This window comes from Sebastes umbrosus, chromosome 5, assembly GCF_015220745.1.
Source record: "Sebastes umbrosus isolate fSebUmb1 chromosome 5, fSebUmb1.pri, whole genome shotgun sequence".
Taxonomy (NCBI): domain Eukaryota; kingdom Metazoa; phylum Chordata; class Actinopteri; order Perciformes; family Sebastidae; genus Sebastes; species Sebastes umbrosus.
This window is the reverse complement of record NC_051273.1, coordinates 15947588-15967528: the sequence shown is the minus strand read 5'-3', so window position 1 is coordinate 15967528 and position 19941 is coordinate 15947588. Positions and strand designations below refer to the sequence as shown.

The window sequence follows — 19941 nt, the reverse complement described above, 5'->3', positions numbered from 1 at the left end:
AGCAGTGAGCAGCACACATCAGAGGCCTTTGTCTGCTCTTTACATCCCACCTTTAGTGTTGTGTTCGTGTGCGTGTGTGGAGCCAGATATCTGCTGGTAAAATACAAACTGTTTGCTGCTGCAACAATTTTGAAAGCAATTATAGCAGATGATAAATGATCAGTAGGGATTTATAAAATAGTTGTGTTTTTGCTCATATCTGGTAATTGATTATTGAATTGGTCATGTTGTTGCTGTCACCAATGTTGTGTGTGTGTTTGCTGTTGAAGTGGTGCTTTAATGGCCCAGTACTAACCGATATATGTTGAAATTCAGCTGTTTACGCACGGCGACCCAGTTTTCTGCAGGCTAAGTTGATGAAAGGTGAAAGGCGCTGCATGGGGTCCAGAGGTCTCTGGTGCAGAGGGGAGGACGTCGGACAGAGCACGACTTTGTTGGCCTTGGACGAGGAGGTTTAAGTAAATCACTGGGGGTCTGGTTAAGTGGTCAGGGTATAACACACAGATCCTGTTAGAGGGCGATGAATAGACGGCTGAGCTGTTGACTCAAAAGCGTGTGTGTGTGTGTGTGTGTGTGTGTGTGTGCGTATGCAAGCTTGTCAGTGTATGCAGGTGTATTTAGTTGAACACATGGTGGAGGCCAATTTATAAAAGACTCAGTGATGCAAATCAAAAAAGGTCCACATGTTGGATGACTTGAGCTCTATCTGTCATCTGCTTTCTCTGTTTTTCTTTTCTTTGTTCTCTCTCAGATTCACCACAACGTTGTAGAAATTTGTAGTCCCCATGTACTTTGACAAGAACAATGATTCAAGAGTGATACTTTTAATTTCTTCTGTCTTTCAAAAATGAGTAAAAAATAGAGTAGAGCAGCAACAATTAGTCATAGTTGATCGACAGAAAATTACAACTGTTTTGATAATTCAATAATTGATTTAGTCATTTTTTTTAAGCAAAAATGCCCAACCTTGGCTGGATCCAGCTTCTGAAATGTGAATATTTGATGCTTTTCTTTGTCCTACATGGTAGTAAACTGAATATCTTTGTTTTGGGCTGTTGGTTGGACAAAAAAAACAACTCATTTAAAGTAGGGCTGCCCCCTCTTAGTCGATTGGTCGACTAATCGGTCAATTTGGTCTTAGTCGACTAAGATTTCTTCAGTTGATTAGTTGTTTTTTATGCTTTTTTCATGCTGAAGGATTTTCTGGTAAACACAAGATTTAAAGTGAAAATTGTATGAATTTCAAGGGCAGCCCTAATTTGAAGACGTCACCTTGGGTTCTGGGAAATTATAATAAGTATTTTCAATATTTTCTGGCATTTTATAGACAAAATGATAAATCAATTATTAAAAAAAAATAACCAGCTGATCAATCGCTAATGAAAATAATCGTGACTGTAGTTGCAGAGCTAAACAAAAGTTACCATGGAAGTTGTCTATTTGCCTGTTGTTTGAATGAAATGTATTATATCAGGATAAACCTCTTGAGATGCATCATCTCGTTTTAAACAAATGGAAAACAGAGTTTTGACACAATGTTATATAACACAACGAGGCTTGGAAAGTCTTGGAAAAAAGCTTGATCCCTTTGCTGTGTCTCTTTCTGAGAAACGGGACCATTATCATAAACTGTTCCACAGAGAGGCTTACAGTAAGAATAGGAAGCACATTTAGCTGAAATGTATTAAAGCGCTCTTCTCTGAAGACATCAGCTGTTTCTATTGTCAGTATCGTATGTGTGAAGACACGTTTGTCTGTGTCTGTCTTTACTCTGTCATCACTGGTCTCAGACACCCATCAGCTGGATTTCCTCTCTCTCTTCGTGTACCGACCTCTGCTAGTTACAGAATCATGTTTCTCTCAGTTGTGCTTGTTACCATGGTAATGCTAGTTTGACAGGATGTAAATACACATCAGGAGGAAGCACTGAGTAGACTGTGGCTAAGTGGTTGTTAGTGGCTTAGGAAATAGATCTTAATGAAGGAAGAGGCTTAAGTTCAGCTGCAGCCACATTTAGTGAGTTTCTTTAAAGGGAAAACAACCAAACCACAACTTCTGTGCAGCATGTACACCTCTAAATATTGTGAGGATGAGTTAGCAACTGGTAACACGGTCGTCAAGCTTTTATAAATAGAAGATACATATATAAAAGCATTAGCACAATATTTATGCTGTGGAAACTGTTTAGCAGAGGTGGGACCAAGTCATTGTTTTGCAAATCAAAAGTTAACTAAACCACTACTTCTAAACCAGTCAGAATGCGCTCTTCACCAAATATAATGCTATTTATTTCTCCATCTGTAATTTTCGACCCGCACTTTTTGTATACTGCAATTTGTTTTTTTGTTGACCACCCCATAGTTTTTGTTTACAAACAAAATCATCTTTGGTCTAATTTTTTCCAACTGGCGCTCAGTAATGTAACGTTGGTTCTTCATGGTTCTCTCCTGCAACTTGATTGGATGCTGTCGGATCGGTTCAAACAAAGTGGATCTGAGGAATAAATTGTCTACTTGCTGGGAATAAATAGCGTTAATGTTAGTTGATTGAATTTATTTGTGGCACACTTTATAAATAACGTGATTTTTAATCTTTGGGCTTGGAGGAAGGAATCAAGTATTTTCAAGTCAAAGGGCTCAGGTTCAGGCGAAGCCATCATTAGTGTTAAAGTCCAAGTCGAGTCACAAGTCTTTTTTGATTTAGTCAAGTTGAGTCTAAAGTCATCAAATTTGTTACTCGAATCCAAGTCATGTGACTCGAGTCTACACCTCTGTTCTTTAGCATTTAGATTTCCATGTGCTGACTAAAACATACAATTAATCAGAGCTGTAAGACTAACTTTGTGTTAGATTTTATAAACTCTACTTTATCAGTGAAGATTCATTAGTAACTGAATTCATCTAATGGTAATCTACTAACAGAAATATCATAACTGACAGTACACAGGAGTTTTGGTTCCTTCTCAATAAACTATTTGAAATTAGTTGATTTAATCGATTACTCAATTGACAGATTTCTTGTCTAATGTGAATGTATGCTGGGTTTTCATGTCTTCTATGATAGTAAATTGAATACTTTGGGGTTTTGGGAAAATGTGATGTGCATTTCTCACCATTTTTCAGACATAAAAAAATAATCAATATGCATCTCATCTACTCCAAAATCAACAGTTTTGTCAATGTAATTTCTTAAGTTAGGTAAGTTAACACATATAATACATTGTGCTCTGTTGTTTTTATGTCTGCAGTACTTCCCAGGCCGTCCAGTGGTGATGAACCTTTTGAAGTCTGTAAATTCTTGGCTAGAGAACCAGACTGGTGATGAGATTTCCTACGAGGCATTCAAAGAGATGCTGGATAACTCGGCTCAGGTGAGTCAAGACAGTATAGTTAAATATCCAATAATTTTTCACATTATGCATCAATATTGCGATGAACTTGGGGCTCATTATTGTCAGTCAAGCCAACATCCAAAGTACTCCTAGTTAACTTTTTAAGTCGGTCTTCCATCTTTGGTATTCATTGGATTCAGAAGTGGTCTGTCCATTACATGCTGTATCGAGGAAGTGCATTAATTAAAATTGAGAAGAAGAACATTTGTGAGCCTGAGCAGGCATCTTAAAGGGAAAGGAAGGGAGAGGACAAGACATGTAAACAGTCGCAGGGAGAACAGAGGGCAGGGCATCATGAAATGCACCCAGACTGATATGAGGACGTCTGTCAAGGTCACCTGTCGGTCTGGACACATAAACCACCTCAGAGGCTCCAGAGTGATGCCTATCCTGTAAAAAACATGTTAAAACGTGATCTTGGAAATTTCTATAAAACCCCACAGCATGAGTAAGGTAAAAGTATCTTTTATAAATATCCAGATATTTCAATATGTACTTTGTCCTTGTGTCGGTGCCAGCACATATAGCTGAGGATCTATGTGCTGTTGTCTTTGGAATGAAGCCTGCATGCCTCCAGTACCGCCCCTCGCAAATTGAAAGAGTCACTTACTTACATCATTAGCTTTTAGCAGGCAAATCAATTGATCAATGAATCAATGGGAAGGTATGAATAGACTTCGCCTCAGAGGAAATGGACTCACACACACACCAAATCTTTACTATTGACATGTGAGTAACCCTGTCAATCACACCAGCCATGGCGATGCAGTGCAGCGAGAGAAACGACTTTATGTCAGAGAAAATATGTTATTGGATTCAACTGTGGCTCGTGGTTAGAGGTCTGGATAGCTTCTGTTCATTAGTGGAGGGCCGAGCCATTAACCTGGGATTGACTTCTTATTGATCAAGAAAACTACGTAGAACTGCTTTCATTTAGTTGAACAGGTTGGGAGATGCTGGACAGGGTTTACTTTTTAGAGAATCTTTGTAGTCTCATTTTAAAGGACGAGGCATTTTTCTTATTGTCAGCAAATCCCATGAAAAGGTCAAAACCATTAATGTGTTAGTCTGTCTCTCAGTACTTTCCAACTTCCTTACTCTGTCTGTGGCACTTAGGGCACTTTCACAGTGCACAAATTAAAGCGTCTCGAGAGCTGCCACTTCTATGCAGGGAATCACAAACTTTAAAATATTGGCGCCCCGTTAGCTCACCTGGTAGAGCGGGCAGCCCCATGTACCAAAGCTGAGTCCAACCTGCGGCCCTTTGCTGCATGTCATCCCCTCTCTCGCCCCCTTTCCCGTCTATCACTCTGTCCTATCCAGTAAAGGCCAAAAAAAGCCAGAAAAAAAATCTTAAAAAAAAAAGAAATATTGCTGTCAAAGGTTTTTCACTTTGACTCGGCACTGATCGACTCTGCATGAATCCATTCTCCTCCAGTTTATGAACGTCATTTTTTTTGTGGACTTTATTTATCATATTCTGTATGTTCACTTCGGCCCAGATGTCAGCAGATGACTTCTAAAGAAGTCCAAGACAGTCCTCTACCACTCATGTTAACCTGTTGTTTACCTGTGTCCATCTCAACAAATGCCCGCACAGGCAGCCTGCGTTTTGGTTTGCTTTGAAACACTCTGAGACCACCTCTCACAAGCGGTCTCAGACCGGTTGGTTTGGTCTGCACCAGAGTATGATTACTGCGTTCACAACTGCCCAAAGGAACCACATCAGGGGTTGACATGCACCAGACTTTGATTAAAACTGACTAACTGTCGGCTCGTGAAAGCACCCTTAAACATTCAGTCCCACTGAAGACATATTAAAAATGGGTCATGTATATATTCTTTCATTTTTTTTTTAAAGGCAAAATTTCCTGAAACAACTGGGCATCATAGTTTTTCAAGAAACATTACTCAACAGGATTAAATAATGCATTTGTTATAGTGATTCCCAACCAGTGCTACTTGTACTTGTAGTCAAGAGGCGCAATAAGCTATCTCAGGCTCTGGTTACACAGACAATACTTAGTGGGATCAATTCATTGTTGGTTTTGGTCTTTTCGTGGGATTTGTTGTCAATAAGAAAATGTAGAATATCACCAGACTGATCCTTTAAGCTTTTTTTCTATCTTTCCTGCTTCCCATTTGTCGGTAATCTGTGTTTGTCTGTTTTTCTTCCTCTCTCTCTATCAGTCTCCAGATGCTTCTTTGCCTGAAGGAGTGAGGTGGGTGGGCTGTCAGGGTTCACAACCTCACCTGAGACGTTACCCTTGCGGGGTGTGGACCCTCTTCCACGTTCTCACCGTCCAGGCCAAGAACGCAGGAGGCACAGGTACAGCACACACACACAGAGTTTGTATTTTTGTGAATGGAAAGGTCCATTGAAAGTTCACGAGGACCGGGGGCGGACTGAGGATGAGGGCTTTGTGAAGCTTTGTAAACAAATTAGCCCAGGAATGTTTGCTGGACTGCTTTCTTTCCACACTGACCTGATTTAACATCACACAGAGAAAAGCCTGAACACACATACAGAAATACAAACAAATACGATGAAGTGTTGACTAGAATTCTTTGAGGGTTTTTTGTTTTTGAGATGTTTTGCCATTTTTTCACAGCTAAAATTGAGCCTAATTGTGTGAAAAGGGATTATGTTAGATTAGTGGAATGTGAGTGGTTAATAAAACAGGCAGATGACCGGAGGCTCTACTCCTGGCAGGGACGTTAATCTCCCTTCAACACACACACACACACACACACACTCACACACACACACACACACACACAGACATACAGAGGTTAATCCCGAGGTTTACGGACCATCATGTGACCTGCAGATGGACTGGCCAAAAGGGGTGTCCATCTGGCCCCCCACAGACCACCAGCTTAATGGGTGGATACACACACATACTGTACAGTATTGACCATAACATGAAGCTCCATTCATTCATATACACATGCTGCATAGATTATTACAGGTGTGAACACATCAGTAAAGCTTTGAACACCATCCTTATTTCCATAAAGAGCACACACACTCCCAGACACACTCCCACCGTCAGTCCGGTTCATCTGAATGTTCTGCTAAGCCGACAACAAAAGCAGGAAAATATGTTTATGGACTGTTGAAGTCCTGAGACAACAGCATGGCCACCATTCACACAGAGGGTTAACTGGTTAACTGTGTTTAATCTCCAGATTGGGTTATCCCATTCGCATAGATAATTCATCTCAATATGGGGTTAACCCAGCTCTCTGTGACTCCTGGCCCACATAACCGTGGGAATCCAGGGGGCTGTGGACACACAATGCCATTAGCAAGCTTTCAGGCTACAGCGCTAGTTAACTGCATATTTTAATGTAGAGAGACAACCAGCTTTACACGAGCAGGTGATTGTGCTTTATATTGGAGATAATGACTGATTTCAACTTGTTGGAGGATGGAACCTGCCAAAATAAAAATTAAATTAATAAATAAATGACTCGATAAATCGATTAATAAACAAATAAATAAATACATTTGTCATTAAATGTAGCCATTAATTTATTTATTATTTTTTTATATGGGACATAAATTGATATTTCTGTTTTAATTTACTTTATTTATCATTGTATTAATTCCCTTATTTATTTACTCTTCTGTTTAATTCTCCCTTTCATTTATTTATGTATTTATGTTTATTAATTTAAAAAATATATACGTATTTGTCGATTTATTTTTTATTTATTCATTTATTTTTGCACTTTTTTAAAATTGATTTTATATTTATTTTTAAATGTATTTATTCATTTATTTTATGCACGATTTCCCCTTTGCATTTACTCATATTACCAATATAGTAACATTACATGTTACCACAAAAACATACAAAATAACAAAAACAGTAGAAATAATAAAGTTTGTTTTTGACATGATCTTAGGAAGGAATTTGTGGTATTGGTATTTTTAATTGTTTCTCATTTTGATCAGATTACTGGTGCTCATCATTGACTGACAACATAACATGTCATTCCCCTCCAGATCCCCAGGAGGTGCTGAGTGCGTTGAGAAACTACGTCCACAACTTCTTTGGCTGCAGGGGGTGTGCCGAGCACTTTGAGATTATGGCGAGTGAGAGTCTGGTGGAGGTGAACACGTTGTCGATGGCGGTGCTGTGGCTTTGGTCAAGACACAATCGCGTCAACAACAGACTGGCAGGTAGGAGTCAGCACCTACATCTGTAGCTAGATTGCAGAATCTTTTTGGTACAAACTAGATGTAATTTTCTTTTTTATTATTTCAGTTACAGCTGCAGTAAACAGTGTGAAGTCATTAAAATGACATTGAAACAGCTGTTATAGCATCTTTGTACAATTACAATTACTATTTACATCAAATCCTTCCGATGTGATTGGATCGCTCCAACGTGTGGGTGGCTTAGTGAATATGGAGCGATACGAAGCTGTACTGAGATATGGAGCTGTTAGCCTCCATCCACACCAGTACCAGCAGAGGGCAACAAAACCACTCGGTTAGTTTTAGGCAAATAAACCACTTTGTTAGGTTTAGGAAAAACATCATGGTTGGCCTTAAAATAAGTACGTAAACTAAGTACGATATGCACGGAAACAACATAACAAAAGTACAGAAAACACGTCCAAACGTCACTAATGTAACTTACAAAACAAAACAACGGTCTCAAACACCGGTCTTCTGGTTGAAAGTCCTGTGTTTATTGGCCTGGAAAGGCCCAGGATGAAGGTGGCGCTTCACTGCACCCCTCGTCTGGACCTCTCCGTTTAGTGCTCGCTGTGCCCTCTCTCCCTTTCAGGAGGGACCCAGCTCCCTGCTCCCGGCGTGACTGTCAACCTTGGTATGGCTATGTTGGCAACCCATCCAACCCGTCTTGAAACACAGACACCGATTTGTTTACAATGCTTTGTAGATGTGACTTTTTTGCCGTATCATAGCCATTCATATCTATAAAACCAACGTGTTTTTGATTACATTGTTTACAACAGCACAAAGTTATTCATGATTATGATTTTTGCCATAATCGAGCATCCATAAAGCAAGTCGAGCCGTGTCGTACCATGCAGTGGAAATGCGGCATTAGTTAGCTAAGCCATCCCTGTCCCTCCCACTAGTTCCATCACATCCTTTACTCTTTCCACACTCCTCTTCTCTGTGTCCACACTTTGGGATCTTAAGCATTACCTTACTCAATGTTTGAGAAAGATTTTCAGTTGCAGTTTCCTCTCATAGTCAGTTAGTGTTTCGTAATACGACTAAGAGGGGTGAGGGGTGGAGGAAGGATGGATCCTCAGATCAGACACCAGCTGTCACCCCGTCTTAGTCCTCCAAGTATCATCTGCTGCTTCTGCCTCACCCGTTTTCTCCTGAATCCCCTCTTCCATCGTCTATCCTTCTCACACCCTTAACTCTGATTCGCTCCCACAGCCCACTATCCTCCCACTATTCATATCTTCTCTAGACTTATATGCCCAAATCCTGCTCTTTCACCTTGTCCTCATAAGTCTGGAGCCCTTCACTCCACTGTGTGATTTGCGTCTTTGAGGAATCTATGACTAGGAATTTATATTTAAACGCAGCATAAAAATCCACTTGTTAAACTTTTGGTACGCTGTACACAGCCGTACACTTTTTCTTTTTTGCATCAGAATGCACTTTTTTAGTTTCTCAGTGAGACCTGTCTGTCTTTTCTTGTTCTGCATATAACTATACAAAGTTTTCTCTCTTTTTTGACCGTGCTGTATCAGCATATTACACTTCTGCACATCCGTCTCGAGAGTATTAAACAGCTCCTAAGCGTCCCTCCTCCCTTGTCTGCGTTGATATGATTTTATGAGGCACAGGGCTGTCATTAACAGCCCACTTTGTTAAATCACTATCTTTTGTTTGTGTTGACTGCCCCCTCTCCTATCTCAGGGACAGCTTGTGTCCTGAACAGCAGGGGCCAGAAGGACACCCGTCCCCGCGAGTGTCTGCTCCCCAGACACTTAAACACTATTCAACCCGCCACCTTCATCCATCCGTCTTCCCTCTCTTCCTCTATCTCTGTTGTAGTCTTTCTCTCTTTCCACTCACCGTCCCCTGGGACTCATATCCTGCGCTTGACAAGTAATGGCACAGCATCCTCGCTGGATGGGTCCCCCAGGAACCAGCCCTCTTTTTGCCCACACACACACACACATAATTCCCAAGGTATTGTGTGACAGCAGGTGGCAAACACCATGACACAAGCCACACACGCTCTCCCTCCTTTCCTCCCCCTCCCAAACACACACACACACACAGCGTTTCCAAGCATGGGTCAAGTTGTGGCGTGTGGCAGGGGGAGTTAGTCATGGTGGAGGGTGAGTCGGGGGTCCACAGGGGATAAGTCGGGTGAATCGGAAGGAGAGCGAGGGAGGAGACGGGGGCTTGTCTGTGTTTGTAGCAATGAGTGGCGGCGTTTCCCTGAGGAGAGCACACACTCCATCCCTCCATCCACTCAACCCCTCCTCTCCCCTTTGCCTAAAGTGGAGCTCTTTAGCAGGCCTCCCCCGCCCCTCCTTTCAGGAGCAGCCATGCATGAAAGAGCAGCTATTTGTAAAGCGTCCGAACAATTAATTTAGCTGGCAACAAAGAGGCCCCAGGGCCCTCGGCCTCCTCGCGGCAGTAGAATTAAGAGCGGTGGCAGCTCAGTCCTGTTGCTGCTTGTCAACAGGCTGAGACTGATTCACATTTCTACAGACTGGCTGCCTTCAGGACTGTGTGTTCACATGCGGCACAGGCTTTGTGCATTTCATCACACAGGATAAAAAACACTTACATACTGGTATTTATTAGACTGGGTATTCTTTGAATAAACACAAACCAAGGCAGCCAGGGTGGAGATGGTCGTCACAACAGCCAGATACAAAATCTGACTAAATGAAGCAAGTCGAAAATTAGCACAATTTTGACTTAAATCAGGAACTAACTGTTTAAAGAGTGTAAGACAAACCACAGTTAGTTAGTGTTCAGTTGGGCTTGAACTCAATGGCACATGTTGGGAAACAGCAATTCCGACAGCTCGGATGGTTTCCCTTAAAGGACAGAGCTTTACAACTCAGTGTGGTACATCAGATTTATTTATAACAACCAAGCCTCAATGATCTCAATGTCATGTTCAGAGCCAAAATGGCCATCTGTTCCTTTATGTTCTGTTGTGCTGGGACTTAGAATAAGTTACCTCTAGGTCGAAATGTTGCATCATTGTACATATTCTGGGAGCTTCCACATTTCAGTGTGCAAACAACTTCTCCTTTTCCTTTGTACACCACGATGGAAATTAGATCGTGTAATCCTCATTCTCATGATTTCAAACAAACTAAATTACACATTTAGTGCTGCTATTTGACAGTTTTAGATCAGGCCTATTCAATTTGCGGAGGGTGGGCTGAATCTGGCCCTTTAATGATCTCAATTGGGCTCTTTGATCATTTATAAATATGAAAAAAGTAATTATTTATTTTTTTTAATTTCCAATAAGAGAGTTTATTCCCGTTCATCAACGTTACCACTCACGTTATTAACGCCATTACAGACTGTTAAAAGTAACGTCATTGTGTTTTTATATAAATAACCTGCTAACATTCTAAGTTAATCAACATTTTATTTAGAGGCTAATTAGCCCATTCATTAGTTATGTCTTGAAGAAATACTTATTTAGTTAAAAAGTTTTATCCCAGGCTGTTTAAGCAGAGGGAATTTAGGAGAGTCAAACTGAATAAAAAAAGATTTTAAATACAACAGTTTGTTTATTAAAACAACTAGGGATGCACCGTGGCGCCCTGATAGCTCAGTTGGTAGAGCGGGCGCCCATATAACAAGGCTGAGTCCTTAACCGCGGCGGCCCGGGTTAGAATCCGACCTGTGGCCATTTCCGCATGTCGCCCCCTCCCTCTCTCTCCCCCTTTCTAAACTCTCCACTGTCCTATCGATAAAGGCTTGAAAATGCCAAAAATATAATCTTTAAAAAATGTTTTTTTAAAAACTAGGGATGCACAGATCCGACTTTTTCAGTCTGGATACCGATAGCAATACCTGGGCTTTGGGTATCAGTCGATACCGAGTACTGAATTATAATTCAAGTTTGAACATTTTTAATGCAGCAACAAATTGGTCAAAACTCAAACAGGAATTAAAATGCCAGTATATAATGTATATAGTATATAAACATAGAATTGAATTTAATAGATCAGCCCCGTTGTCACCGATATCTGATCCAGCTATTTGAGTCAGTATCGGCCCGATATCTGAACACCCTATTAAGATTAAAAAGGTGCATTATTTTGACATTTAATATAGTATCTTTGCAGATCAGACATAGGAAATGTAAATGTCCAGCCCCTTAGCACTTCTGTGTTTGTCAAATCTGGCCCTTCAAAAAAAGTAGTTGAATAGGCCTGTTGTAGATTAGAGAGTTACATCTGTCATACGATAAACAGAAGTCCTGGTTTAGGTTTTGTCTCGGTTATTTAAATGAGCACAAAATGTCTTGACATCATGCCCACTCCCCAGCAGCAGCCATGATGGCGTAGGTGATCCTCGCTCACAGAATTAGTGCTGAGGAAGCTAGTTTGACGTGCTGAACAATACATATTTATACCTAATGAATATGTATGCGCGGCGGTGATGACATCTCCGTGACAGGCCATTGTGGCAATCTCAATATGGCTGGTATGGCTAAAGTCACCCTGGCCGCAAACGTGGCAAGCTGATTAGAATAAGGAACGAGATCTGAGGCATCTGTGGTGTGTGCGTGATTGTGTGCGTGTGTGCGTGCGTGCGTGCGTGCGTGCGTGCGTGCGTGCGTGCGTGCGTGCGTGCGTGATCTCACCTGCTGAAATGTGTAAAAGCCCCCTCACACACCCACACACAGCCCATTCAGGACACAGTAAAATTGATGTATCCTTTATGTAAAGTACTGTATGCAGAGTACATACACACATGCATATGACTGAGATTAATCTTGAGCGGCGGAGAGGAGGAGGAGGAGGAGGAAGAGGAGGAAGAGGAGGAGGAGGAGGAGGAGGGAGTGGGTACGGAGGTGGTGGAGGATGTAAATTGACAGCGCTGTAAAGTGACAGACCTGCTGCTGCTGCTGCTCTCCTTTTTTTACACACACACACACACACACACACACATGCACAATGGCCTGTTGGTGACAACAAGCAATTTATTACTAGATGCTGCCCTGTGTGTGTGCGTGTGTGTGTGTGTGTGTCCTTGTGAGCGTTCGTGCAGAGTGTGTGTGTGTGTGTTGTGTATGAGTATTTTTGCTGTTCCTCTGCCAGTCTGTTTGCATGGACGCCGTGTTGTTGTGCCTGAGTGACGAGGGGCGTTAGTGGGCAGCGGCCACATGAAAGAAAAAACATGTTAAAGGAGAAAGTTTCTAATTCATTAGTAGGGCAGCTCCCCTCGGGGGTCTCTGTTGCTCTCATGTTCAATTTGGAGATTGGACTTTGCTTTCAAAGGGGTGTGAGGGGACGAGACAGGTGGTCCAGAGCACCGAGGTCTGCTGCCTGAAAACAGGGATCGTGTGTGTGTGTGTGTGTGTGTGTGTGTGTGTGTGTGTACATGTGGGGAAGCTGTCCACTTTGACCACATCTATTATCTCACCACCCCTCCCACTGGGACATCCCAGAAGCCCATTGATCATTGTTAGACCCTGTCATACACTCACATACACACACGTACACAAAAAAATATCAATCCCCAGATTACATGCACACAAACACAGACAGATGATTTACATATACACACTTAAACACATACATACACATATGCATATAGGCACTTTAGTTTTTACGAGCACTGTGACAAGATCAAATGGGTTCAAACACAGATTGCATCCAGTCCTCTAAGCACTTACATCCTCGAGTCAATGCACCAACAAAAAGGAGAATAAAAGAAACAACAATGGAGAAAGCAGCTGACTGGGCGCTTTACGTGGTGTGTTTCCTGTATGTAGCAATGGATCTGGAACATGGCTCTGTATATTGTCTACTATAAGTTAGTGAGGTACTTAATAGTGTGGGAAAGCTGTAGTAGCGGAAGAAATATGCCTCTTTAGTTGGATTCCTGCATTCAAACATGTACTTCATGAGTATTGGCAGCCAGTGTACTTAAAGGCACAATGAGTAGGATTTTCCTAAAGACTCATACAAAACTAATCCCTCGAAATCATCACTTATGACCCACTAGAGGTGTGTGACGGTGTCTGTATCTGCAGAGAACCTGCCCTCTGCCTGGATTTGCTCTTTTCTTTTCATTTTGCTGTGTTTGCGTGCTACGTTTCTGGGCGTCAACCTCTATGGAAACGTAGCGGCCAGATCATAAGCATGCAACCAAGAGGAAGCTACGACAGTGGTGGACGCAGTGCCGAAAAAACGCAAAATATAGCGAGGTGAAACACCAAGCGGAGAAAGCTTGTTTGAAAACGAGCGTGAATCTGGGATTTGCTTTCACCCGCTGGCGATGCATCTTCCGTGCTGCAGTAACACTCTCTGTCTAAACTGTTACTAATGCACCAGCGGAGGTGCTGTTTTACAAAAAAAGATTTTCTTAAACATTGTTTAATAAGTGGTATCTGGATGCAAATATAAAGATTACCATCAAAGAAATCACATAAACTGAAGTACAGCGACATCACATTACTGCATACTGTGTACTTTTTTTAATTAATACATGTTTACATTTTTAATTCATAAAAAATTATTTTAAGTTCCAGGTTTTGTCATGTATTATTCCATTACTTTTCCTGATGTTTTAGATTTTTGCCGTGGTATCTTTTCAGTATCGATATCAAGATGTTTGGGCAGAATATTGTATCAAAGTCTTAATTCTGGTATCATGACAACACTAATAGCAATGCATCATATTATCTGAGTTAATCATGTTTAATATTCTGCAGTTAAGTAAGTTAGTAACTAATTTATGTCAAATATATATAGTGGAGTAACATTTTCCTCAATGTAGTGGAATAGATGTATAAAATGTCACAAAGTGGAAATAATCAAGTGTTGACTCTGCTTGTGTAATCGTACTTATAGATTTATAGAAAAACAGACATGAGCCAATAACACATGTCAGTAGGTTTAATTCTGTGGCTCTCACAATACAGGATTTTTAATTTAAACCACCCATCTACTCTTGAACGCTCACAAATAATCCTCCTGTGTTTGATCTTGTCCCAGTACTAAAGTGATAAGAACTCTGTTGTAAAATACATTAACCCTTAATTACCTCTGCATGTATCTCTGCAGGTGATTTGAGTGAAGACCCAAACTACCCAAAGATCCAGTGGCCTTCACCAGAGATGTGTCCAGCCTGCCACACGGTGAAGGACAACGGGGAGCACAGGTGGAACCAGGAGCAGGTTCTCCCCTTCCTCATGTCCTACTTCTCATCCAGCCGTATCCTCACAGGTACAGCCTAACGCCACCGTTTCTTTTTCTGAAGAGAGCTCATATCTCACCAACTACCAAAGTACAGAAATGTATTTCTTCCATCTACATGACTGTGTTAACGGTCTAGAGCTCAATGAGCATGAAATCCACCTGTGTCTCTCCTCTGTTACCTGTATGTGAAGCAAGCTGCTCAATAAAAACATGTCCAATGATTCAGTTGTTGCTCTGTTTAACATAACGCTTAAGGATGTGTTGTAAAATATTCCCACTCTCAGTATGTAAAAAACAGGAACAGTAATGCCAACAAAAATGATAACAGCGAGCCTAGATAATCCCACTGTCACCCACCCAAATTCCTTGTTCATTATATCTTTCACTCATCGTTAGAAGTGTGAATTGAACGTTAGATATCTTCCACAGAGGGCGCCTGGGTTAGCTCAGTTGGTAGAGCGGGTGTCCATGTATCAGGGCTTGGTCCTGACCACGGCGGCCCGGGTTCGAATCCGGCCTGTGGCCCTTTCCGCATCCACTCTCTCTCTCCCCCCTTTCAAGACTCTATCCACTGTCCTGTCAATAAAAATGGAAAATGCCCCCAAAAAAATAACTTTAAAAAAGATATCTTCCACAGAGATAAACAAAACATTCATTTTGGACCCGCCAAAATTTTAAAAATGATTTATTCACAATCCTAATAATGTTTTTCAGGAAAAGTCAGACTTTTATTTGGCACCCTTTTTATATTTGTCTACATAAAAATGTTATCAATAAGACCTTTAATTTGGGTTTGTTAGAGTTTACTCTCTAAATCATATCAAATCTTCTCTAAATGTACGGTATTAATTGTGGACAGTAGTAGAAAGAGTTTCTGAGCTGAAGTGAGGTTCACCATTTATTCAGATGAGCAGAGGATGATTAGTAAAGCATCTGAGTCTAGATTAGAGGTGATGATGACTTTAGAAATGACATCCCTGTGTCTTTCTTTTCCTCGTCCTGTCAGACTACCTCGAGGATGAAAGTCAGATCCTGGCAAAACAACGAGAAAAACATGCGAGTCGGCAGCAAGCTTTAGAATCTCTGAGACGTGTAGGGAGGAGCGCCGGGGAGGCCTCGGACTCCATGACGGATCCTCTGCCATCGCAAGAAGAAGAGGAAGAGGAGGAGGACGAGGACGAAGAAGAGGAGGAGGGTGGGGAAGGAGTAGCAACAGATGAGATAGAGGGTAAGGCATCGGAGACGACCCCCTGGGCCAAACCTGGAATGGAGGTTGGTCGAGGCCCGCGGCAGGCCCGCAGGAAGCCGAGCATCGTGGGGATGAGGATGCGAGAGATGCAGGAGGACATCGTGGATCTGGACTCATTCGTCAACCAGCACTACAAGGCCAAGGCGCTGCAGGTGGCCGCCTCCAGCCGGGTCAAACAACGCACCCTGCAGAGGCAGGAGGAGCAGGAGCCCGGGCCCATGTTCGGGCTCGGCATGGAGCTGGACGCGGGGCTCGGCATGGTGGGCCTGCAGCCAATGGAAGCAGACTTTGAAACGCTGGATGTGGGGCAGCAGAGAAAGCGGCTGCAGAAGCGAGAACTGAGCGGTCAGTACTTTGCTGAGGAGGCCGAGCTGAGCCACAGGGGACGCTGGATGTCTGTGCTGAGCATTGGATTCTCCAAAGTGGACATCAGCCTGTGTGTCATCCTTTATTTCCTGTCCTCCATGTGTCTTCTGGCCATGTACCTCTTCTTCAAAAACCGCTTCAGGCTACGGCGGGCCAAAGTAGCCCTGCCCTGAACCAAAGTGTGTCCAAATTTGAGTCATTAACGTTCATTAGGTTCATGCAGGCTGAGGTTGGGGTTATTGTAAGGGGATGTGTCGAGATTAGGACGATCTTAGGTGGTCCACTTAACTGTTACCTGCAGCCAAAGGCATCCATGTGGTGGATGTGTGGGTGATGTCTCACTGGAGGGGAGGAGAAGGGAAAATTTAGCTGATTATCTTCCAGTCAGTTATTTAACGTTACACTTAATCTGGCCTCCAGAGCTTTTCAAGAGCATATAGATGTATATTTCCATAAGTGGGTTTCTGTTTGGAGTTAAGGATAATCCATTATTGATTTTCATTTGACCACATATGAAGGATAAAATTAAACCGAATATGAAATTAATTGAATGTTTTAATTTGTATGAAGTTAATGCAACCAATGCATTTTTTTGTACGAAGTGATTTTTGTTGCTTTACTGAAGTTATGGTCATTTGTAACTGTAATTTTTTATTTAATTTTTGTATATATCTCACAGTAGGGTGAAGGCTTCCTACACTACTTCTCTGTAGTGTGTGACCAATTTTTTTTTATTTCAGTCACAATTTTTATATATTTACACATAAAAATATTTGAATCATTGCAACTTAATACTCAAATAGGTTATTCTTTGATTTAAAAAAAAATGATCTGTTGTATCTTAAATTACAGATGAACTGTTGTTCCCATTTTTTTCAATTTATCAAGAATTAAATCAAATGTTTACGCATTTCATTTATTAATTAGATGTTAAAAAAAACAGTCCCAGTCCCTAAATACATTGTGGGTTGTTGCAGTTTGTTGACGGCCTGACGGCTGCATCATATTGTTGAATACTGTGACTGGACCAGCAGCAGGTCCACGCTAACTTTCACCAGAGGAGAGCGGATCAGCCTTTTGTTGTTCAGCTCCTTCGAGGTGGTTTACTGTACATGACACTGAGCGCTATGTCACGTCTTTGTATATTACATCACACTGCTGAGTCCACATATACTCTGGTTGTTTGTTATGAAGTGTTGTGGAGCGACGCATATGTTCACACTGGACAAGGTTTTAGAATAAGCGGGATTTGTTTTTGGCTTGTGTCCACGATGTAAAGCCTCGGCTGGGCATCTTCAAAAACACTGTGTTTTTCTGTTTGCTTCTTTGCTTCCGTCTGAATCAATAAAATTATTTTTGATAAGGACTCATTAAAACATGTCATTTGTCGAGGGAGGTCTAGTTAAAGGCATGGATTCAAACATGAATTTACAGAGAAGGTGTAAACATTGATCCCATCTGTATTGTCTCAGCCGTCAAAGTTATTTTTCGAGACCCTCCCAGATGTTGTTCAAAAACAAGTGTCTGTTTGTTTTTTTGTTTTGACCAAGACTACCAGGACATGATGCAAGGAGGAGCGGGGTGTTGCATGTAGAATTGGGGGGTTAAAGCATCCAAGGTTGAAGGAAAAAAGCCTGTTGCCATCTGCTGTGCAGCGCAAGCTAAATCCTAACAATTTCATTGGGATTATAGCAAGTGAGTAATCCAGCTTTCCTTTAGGACTAGAGGGGAGAGATTACCCTTGAGGATTAGCTCCACGCAGATAATAAACTTTATTAAAATGCAATCGGCTTTCGTGGGGCTTCCCTCACACACTTGGAGGTGAGCTCCGCGGGGGGGGCAGGCAGCAGCAGCAGCAGACCCCCGGGGAGGGTAACGTGGGTGAGATGGTCGGGTGAGGTGGATGAAAGAAAGAGGGAGGAGAGATAAATGGATGGATGGAAGACGAGGGTTTGATGTCGTCCGGATTACAACCAGCCCATCTGAAGGACAACCGATGCTTGATCTTGAGCTTTGTGTTTCCTGGAACATCGGCTTGAATTCCCTTGACTCTTGCCCCTTACCTCCAACCCCCCCCACCTGTCACACACACACACACACACACACACACACTCTGATCTCACCCGAAACCCCACTCCATCTCTTTATCCAAACCACGCTTTCAGCATCAGCACTATGACAGGTTTTGATGGGGAATTAGTTGAGTTAAAGCAGTCGATTCCTCCAACAACACACACACACACACACACACAATAGGCTGATTAATAGCCGTACATTAAAGCAGAGGAACATCAAGGCTGAGCAGCTGTGGTTCTGTGACTTAATCAAACTCTCAGATACTTTGAATTAGACCCTCAGTGACACATTATGATTGCCAGAATGGATCGAGAAAAGCACAGTTTGTCACCGGGAAGCTTCTGCATGTTATTTATCCCTTTTTCAAACATTATCCAATATATCACCTGACACATTTTAATATCAAGTTGGGCTTTTTTTTTTACTTGGGAAACTGTCAAACTAAAGGAGGAAGTGTCTCCTTCTCAAACTGTCCTGTGTTTAGTAACTATTTTGTGAAACACATTCATGACTTGTCTTTTGGTTTAAGCACCTTTCTCCCACACATCTGATCTGTTAATCTGTCTAAATGTTTACTTGTGTTTGTTATAGGATTGGGGTCGGCGATGCTTCGTGCTGCTTACTATACAGAAGCCCTTTATCAGGTGCCTTGAGCATCGGTGAGCTGCAGGTGTTACGCTGGTTCAGACTAATGATGGTTAATGAGGAAGTTGGCAGCGGTGTAATATCTGTCTGCAGCTCTGCCAAGGCTGAGGTGAGCGGTTCACACTGAGGACAGACGCTTCACATTTAAATCAGGACACGTTCAGAGCTGTTTGTGCTCTTTTATCTGTCTGGCGGCAGAAGAAGAATCAGTTTTATCGTGTTTATATTCAATTTGAGGGTCGCTCCTACAGATCAAATGAAACACACAACAACAGACATTATTTAATAAGTTATTCATGAAACTTTGAAGCGGGGATCGGTCTGAAGACTTAACTGTCTTTCGGAGGCTGTAGCAGGCTGTTTTAGGCATGACCATTTTCACAGGGGTCCCCTGACCTCTGACCTCGAGATATGTGAATGAAAATGGGTTCTATGGGTACCCACGAGTCTCCCCTTTACAGACATGCCCACTTTATGATAATTACATGCAGTTTGGGGCAAAAACAATGCAGCTCTTTGAATGTAGTATAAATGTGTTATTTTTGTCTGTTCTAAAAATGGTGTGTTTGAATATTTCTGCATGCTGGGGTCCCTAAACAGTCTTGGAATTACATAAATTGAGTATGACTGTAAAATAGCCCAATTGTTTTCAGCAGGTGGGGTTTAAGGGGTTAACTATGTAAAAGCTAAAATTATATTTAATTAGAGGAACTTGGGAACCATTTTGCATCTCAACAGTACAATACAATATGTATAGTGTATGCTTTTGGCCCGTGGCCAACCATGAAGT

General features: G+C 41.8%; 1 protein-coding gene across 1 annotated transcript in view; it reads left to right on the top strand.

Annotated features, from left to right (window-relative positions):
* Window positions 1–17796, top strand: part of qsox1 (quiescin Q6 sulfhydryl oxidase 1) — a 35433-nt gene extending 17637 nt beyond the window's left edge. The window contains exons 9-13 of the mRNA XM_037770053.1: window positions 3248–3370; window positions 5582–5720; window positions 7407–7583; window positions 14681–14842; window positions 15822–17796. Of these exons, the coding sequence (XP_037625981.1) occupies window positions 3248–3370; window positions 5582–5720; window positions 7407–7583; window positions 14681–14842; window positions 15822–16603 (1383 nt within the window). The 3' untranslated portion in view covers window positions 16604–17796. The remainder of the gene's footprint in view (window positions 1–3247; window positions 3371–5581; window positions 5721–7406; window positions 7584–14680; window positions 14843–15821) is intronic.
* The last annotated feature ends 2145 nt before the right edge of the window (window positions 17797–19941 follow it).